General features: G+C 39.5%; 2 protein-coding genes across 2 annotated transcripts in view; both read right to left on the bottom strand.

The window, feature by feature from the left end:
* Positions 1-6,877, bottom strand: part of LOC140963684 (germacrene A synthase-like) — a 31,634-nt gene that overhangs the window by 6,924 nt on the left and 17,833 nt on the right. The gene's annotated exons all lie outside the window — the stretch shown is intronic.
* Positions 614-2,162, bottom strand: LOC140963710 ((-)-5-epieremophilene synthase STPS3-like). Its single transcript, XM_073423092.1, has 4 exons — positions 1,916-2,162; positions 1,442-1,660; positions 1,218-1,356; positions 614-1,119 (listed from the first exon to the last, which is right to left on the bottom strand). Exons 1-4 carry the CDS (start codon positions 1,948-1,950, stop codon positions 952-954), a joined length of 561 nt encoding a protein of 186 aa, XP_073279193.1. The 5' UTR covers positions 1,951-2,162; the 3' UTR covers positions 614-951.

Genomic DNA, 6,877 nt, shown 5'->3' with positions numbered 1-6,877 from the left:
TTTTTTAAATCTTGTTACGTTTTTGTGAGGACACTGTGAGGATTCCCTGAAAATGGGTGGAATTCCAACATATGGCCCTTAACAGTGGGATAGAACTGTTTTATGGCCTCGCCCCCTTAGAGGATTAAAACTTAGGGACTGACGTCAGTAAACCATGAAAGGTGAAAAATTGCAGTGTTAAAAATTATGAAAAGCATGCTGTAAATATATGTTATTTTCGAAAATATGAAAAATTTTATGTGGTGTTCGATATTTCCCCCATTTACTGAGTATTCCCAAAATACTCACCCCTTACTCTACCCTCCCAGATAAATCAGAAGAAGAAATAGAGAAAGAAGAATCAGACATCAGTTTTTGGGCTGATAGTGGACGCATGAAGAATTTTAATTAAGAATATGTTCTTGTGAGTTTTGAATTCTAGTTGTGAACGCTTCCGCAGATTTTTACCGTTTTCAGAGTTATTATTGTAAAGACGATTCCATTTTTATGGTATATTTATGATATAAACTGGTTTTGGTTTATACTGTACTACGAGGCTTGTTGTTTAGCAATTATGTGATTGTTGAATAACGCCGGTGTCGACTAACCCCGGTCTCGGGGCGTGACAGTGTACCATTGTGAAGAAGTTATTTTACAAGCTTATTGTGTTGAGTACTCTCACTTGTACGTACGGATTGTCCCTATGATCCTTAGGCATGGCGAAATGATCTATAGAACTCAGACCCCCAGTTCAAAGAACGAAAATTAAGTGTTACGCAATCGGAATGTTAAAGAGCATATGTAAGAGATACTGCTTTAACCTACTGAATAAAGTACTATACTTACACATGGAAGCTACCTCCGGAACCCTAAGAAACTACCTTTAAAACTACAGAATAAAGTTTAGATTGTGTTTGACCGAAGGATTTGGGTTTGTGATAAAAGGATTTGAAAAGTATAGATCATTTTTTTTCAGTTTTGACTCAAACTGATACAATGGATTTGAAACCAAATCCCATTCGAAAGGAAGAAGTAAGCACCAGTTGTGAGCGCGTTGCTAAGGTACTCCCAAAATGGTGGCAAGTAACCCTCAATAAACCACTTGGCCTCGACATTGTAGCTCCTCACTTGTTCTTTGAACTAAACAACATCGCATACAAATTAAAAAACATATATGTCGGATTCAATATAATAAGATGAAATGATTTTATCTTGTAATATAATGAGAAAATTAGTACTGCATCTATCGTATAGTCTACGGCATAGGATCTTCCTTCCTTCGCTAATTCTTCCTTAAATCCCTCGTAGAGTTTTAAAGTGGCGGTATAAAGTGGTTTCATGTACTCCGGGAGTAGATCAATCTCTCTAATGTCCCACCTGAAACAACCAACAACGAATTATTAAGCAGAAATTTTATTTGCTAAGAGCCAGTTGTGAATTTTTTTTATTTTTAATTAATTACCTTTGAATTGCTTTATTGTATGCATCTAGTTCTTCAATTGTACCATAAGCATCAAATGTATCATCGGTTAAAGATAAAAATTGGATGACTTTTGTCAACATAACTCGAGCTCGAGAAAATCGTGGCAAATGAGACGCTCCCATTGCCCAAAAGTAACACTCGACAATTCTATCTCTGGCATAAGGAAGTTGGGATGTAAGGTTCATTTCTCTCCACCACCTGTAAAATAACAAGAACAATTAATTCCAAACATTTTAAGTTTCGAGACATGCATGCATGTTAAAATTAATGAACCTGTCCAAAATATAAATTGAGGTAGCGATTTAGTATTTTAGAATATGACAAATAATACATATAACTAGTTTTTTTTTGTTAGTTCAAAAGTAAGGACTGTCTTAAATTGTCACTTCTTAAATCTTCGTTACATATAAATGTGTGTGTGTGTTCGACATTAAGTTATGACAGCAATGTTACCTCGACACTTCATAGAGTTCTTGTTTGTACAACATTTGCACTGCATTGTAGTCTAATTTAGCAAACTTCAAAAGTGATTCATCTCTAGAATATTCATCCTCCTCGTAGACAGTGATGTAATGATGTGACTCAAATCTTGGAAACCCCAAATACAATGGTTGCACGAGGGCATGTTCTGTTGGTCTCACGTGCGGAATTTGAGATAATAAAACCCGAAAATAAAGAATAAACTGGACACCGAGATTTACGTGAAAAACCCCTAAAAATTATTAGGGTAAAAACCTCGGGCAAGATGAAAAGAATTTCCACTATAATATTTTGTGGTGTACAACTCACTCACTGTGTTTCCAAAGAGAACACACACTCTCTTAATACAGGAGAACAAACACCTCACAAATATTATAGAATGTTATAAGATGAGAGAAAACTCGAAGAAGGGATAGATTGAAATGAGCTCCCTCGACGCGTCCTTTACGCGTTTCTCGTGTGAAACCGCATTTGTACACTTGCATTGACAGACATGCATTTATTGCATGTCTGCCCATTCTTGCCGACATTTCTCCCACTTGGAGATTTGATTGAGAATCAAACACATCTTCACACTTCCTTCATCTTCACACTTCCTTTCAATCTTGCCATCCCTGCAGCTTACGTCTCCGCTAGGCCACTTGAGAATCTACACCACTCAAACTTATCAGTGTTTACTGGCTTGGTCAGAAAATCAGCTATGTTATCCTTTGTATGGATCTTCAGCATATTCACGCTTCCTTCTTCTACTACTTCCCGCACAAAGTGAAATTGTACTCCAATGTGTTTCGTCTTGGAAAGAAAGGCTGGATTCCTTGCGATGTGCAAGGCACTCTGACTGTCACAAAACAAAGGAACATTCTCTTGTTTGTGTCCGATCTCCTCCAATAACCTTTTAATCCATATTGCTTCCTTTCAAACTTGAGTAGCTGCCATGTATTGTGCCTCTGTTGTAGATAATGTCACAACTGTCTGAAGTTTTGAAACCCAACTTACTGCTCCTCCTGCAAGTGTAAACACATAACCAGTAGTAGATTCCCTCTTATCAAGATCACCAGCATAATCTGGATCAACATAGCCCCTGAGTGTAAAATCCGATCCTCCATAACATAATGCAGTATTCGAGGTACACTTAATGTATCTAAGGATCCTCTTAACAGTGCTCCAATGCTCTCGTCCAGGATTCGCCATATACCGGCTAACTGCTCCCACGGCTTGAGCAATGTCCGGTCTTGTACAGATCATAGCGAACATCAAACTTCTCACTGCTGATGCATATGGTACTCGAGACATCTCAATCCTCTCTGCTTTACTGCTAGGACACATCTTGGAGGATAACTTGAAGTTAACAGGAAGAGGGGTCGAAATTGGCTTACTATCTTGCATGTTGAAGCGTTGCAAGACTTTCCTCAAATAATTTTTCTGGGAAAGCCAAATCTTTCTGTTACTTCTGTCTCGGTGAACTTGCATCCCTAGAATCTTGTTTGCTGGTCCCAAATCCTTCATATCAAATTCCCTAGCTAACTGTGCTTCTTCAATCCTTGGACCTGATCTTTGTTGGGGCCTGCTACCAACATGTCGTCCACATACAACAGCAAAATGATATAATCATCACCAGACCTCTTGAAATACGTACAAGGGTCTGCACTCAGTCTGCTGTATCCAAGACTCATGATATAGGAATCAAATCTCTTGTACCAACTCCTCGGCGCCTGTTTGAGACCGTACAGAGATTTGGTCAACCTGCAAACCAAGTTCTCTTTGCCTTTTTCCGCAAAAACTTCTGGCTGGAGCATATAGATTTCTTCTTCAAGATCTCCATGAAGAAATGCCGTTTTCATATCTAGCCGTTCTAGATGTAGGTCAAACACCGCACATAATGCCAACACCACTCTGACTGTTGTAAGCCGAACCACAGGAGAAAATATCTAATTGAAGTCAATGCCTTCTTTCTGAGCATATCCTTTTACCACCAATCTAGCACGATACCGCTCCACTTGGTTATTGTCATCACGCTTGATCTTATAGACCCATCTCTTTCCAATGGCTTTCCTTCCTCGTGGTAGTGTAACAAGATCCCAAGTTTGATTACTGTCTAATGCCTCCAACTCTTCTTGCATTGCTATCATCCATAAGGAAACATCCGCGCTTTGAGTAGCCTCGTGGAAACTCGATGGCTCACCATCCTCTGATAATAGACAATATGCAATGTTACTTTCAGTGACATAATCTGAAAGCCAACCTGGTGGTCTTCTGTCTCGAGTTGACTGCCTCACATTGGAAACTTCAGACTCAACATGTTCTTGTTCTTCGTGCTCTGGTACTGCTTCACAATAAACTTGACCTTCGTCTGTCTTATTTTCCACCTGAAAAATATTAGTTTCTGAATTCTGTGTGCTTTTATCTCCCTTTACTTTATCTTCTTCGAAGATAACATCCCTGCTGATGACAAGCTTGTGAACAGTAGGATCCCACAAACGAAACCCCTTTACTCCATCAGCATAACCCAAGAAGATACATTTTCTGGATTTTGAATTCAAATTCGATCTTTCTTGTTCATTGTACAGAACGTACACCAGACTTCCAAATGTATGCAAATGAGAATAATCTTTCGGCTTTCCGGTCCACATCTCCATCGGATTCTTCAGATCAATCGCCACTGAAGGAGAACGATTGATAATATAACAAGCGGTTTTGATTACCTCCGCCCAAAATGACTTGTCTAGACCCGCAGTCCTCAACATAGCTCTTGTTCTGTCCAACAAGGTCCTGTTCATCCGCTCCGCCACTCCATTCTGTTGAGGTGTGTAAGCCGTTGTGAACTGTCTTTTGATGCCCTCATGTTGACAATATGCATCAAATTCGTCATTGGTATATTCTCCTCCATTGTCAGTCCTCAGACACTTGATTTTCTTTTCAGAATCAAGTTCAACCCACGCTTTGAAATCTTTGAAGATCTGGAAAGCATCTGATTTTTTCTTGATTGGATACACCCAACATCTCCTAGAGAAAACATCAATGAACGAGACAAAGTATCTCGCTCCTCCTAGGGATACAACCGGTGCTTGCCAAACATCCGAATGAATCAGCTCCAATATGTTTTTGCTCCTGGCAGTAGAAGTGCCAAACTTTAATCTGTGTTGTTTACTGGTAACACAATGCTCACAAAAGGGTAATGACACTTTTGTAAGTCCCGGCAGCAGCTTCTGTTCTGAGAGAATTTTCAACTCTCGTTCTGACATATGCCCGAGCTTTCTATGCCACAATACTGTTAATTCTTCTCCTGAACCATTTGATGCAACAGCTAGTTCTGCCTCCTTGTGTGTTTCTTCCAAAAGTACATACAGATTTGCAGCAATCTTTTTCGCCTTCATAACCACAAGCCAACCTTCACAATTTTCATGATCCCGTTCTCGATCCGAGTTTTGCACCCGATGTCATTCAATTGCCCCAAGGACAAAAGATTTTTCGTCAGTCCTTTCACATCTCGTACCTCCTGTATGGTGCGAATGGTGCCATCAAACATTTCAATTTTCACAGTACCGACCCCAGCGATTTCCAAGACATGATCATTTCCCATGAACACAGATCCTCCTGAGACTGGTTCATAATGGTCAAACCATTCTCTCCGAGACGTCATGTGCCACGTCGCTCCTGAATCCATAATCCATGTGTCACAAAATTTGTGTCTGCCTTCTGCAACAGTTGCTGCTTCGCTGAATAATATTTCACCACTGCCTGAAGTACTGGCCACATTTCCTTGAGAACTTTTGTCAATACTCGTACACTCTTTCTTGAAGTGCCCTTTACCGCCACATTTGAAGTAGTAAATATTTTTCTTCTTACTTCTGGACTTTGATCTACCTTGTCTTTGGCTCCCACTGGAGTCACGGTCCATAAATCTTCCTCTTATCATCGGTAAAGCCTCTCACTGCTTCGAGGTTACCAACATGTCTTCTTTATTCTTGCGCCGGCTTTCTTCTCCGAGAACCGCAATTAAGACATCATCGAATCTTAGCCAGCCCATAAGAATATTGTTGTTTATGTTGATGATAAGTTGATCATATGAATCTGGTAGACTTTGAAGTAGAAGCTCCGCACGTTCATTTTCCCCTATTTTATGCCCCATGGAAGTGAGTTGGGCAAATAGATTATTCAGTGTGTTGATATGGTCGGTCATCGATGAAGATTCCGCCATCCGAAGAGTATAAAGTCTTCTCTTTAGGAAAATCATGTTGTGTAGGGACTTGACCTCGTACATCTTTGTTAGAGTATCCCAGATAACTTTGGCTGTTTTTATCTCAGAGATACTTGACAGTACTTCGTCTGCTATAGCCAAGTGTAAATTGGCAACAACATTGTCATTCACCTCATTCCACTTTCCATCATCCGTCATTTCCACCGGTCTATCTCCAATAGCCGCCAAGCAATTCTCCTTTCTTAAAACTGCTTGTATCTTTATTTTCCACAGCATAAAATTGCTTTCGTTGAACTTTGCTATCTCGTACCTGCCCGCCATTATGTCTACAACAATTTTAGTAAACTGGACAAAATAATCCCGCCTTAAATAAAAAATCTCAAAAAATCTTTTCTGATGTGGAAGATCAGTTTAGGCTGCAACCACAGAGCATACTCAGAATTTTAAGAAATTTTAAACCAAGGCTCTGATACCACTTGTTGGTCCCACGTGCGGAATTTGAGATAATAAAACTCGAAAATAAAGAATAAACTGGACACCGAGATTTACGTGGAAAACCCCTAAAAATTATTAAGGTAAAAACCACGGGCAAGATGAAAAGAATTTCCACTATAATATTTTGTGGTGTACAACTCACTCACTGTGTTTCCAAAGAGAACACACACTCTCTTAATACAGGAGAACAAACACCTCACAAATATTATAGAATGTTATAAGATGAGAGAAAACTCGAAGAA

The sequence above is a fragment of the Primulina huaijiensis genome, chromosome 2 (genome assembly GCF_012295235.1).
Source record: "Primulina huaijiensis isolate GDHJ02 chromosome 2, ASM1229523v2, whole genome shotgun sequence".
Classification (NCBI taxonomy): Eukaryota; Viridiplantae; Streptophyta; class Magnoliopsida; order Lamiales; family Gesneriaceae; genus Primulina; species Primulina huaijiensis.
Note: the sequence above shows the minus strand (reverse complement) of the source record. Positions and strands in the feature narration are given on the sequence as shown.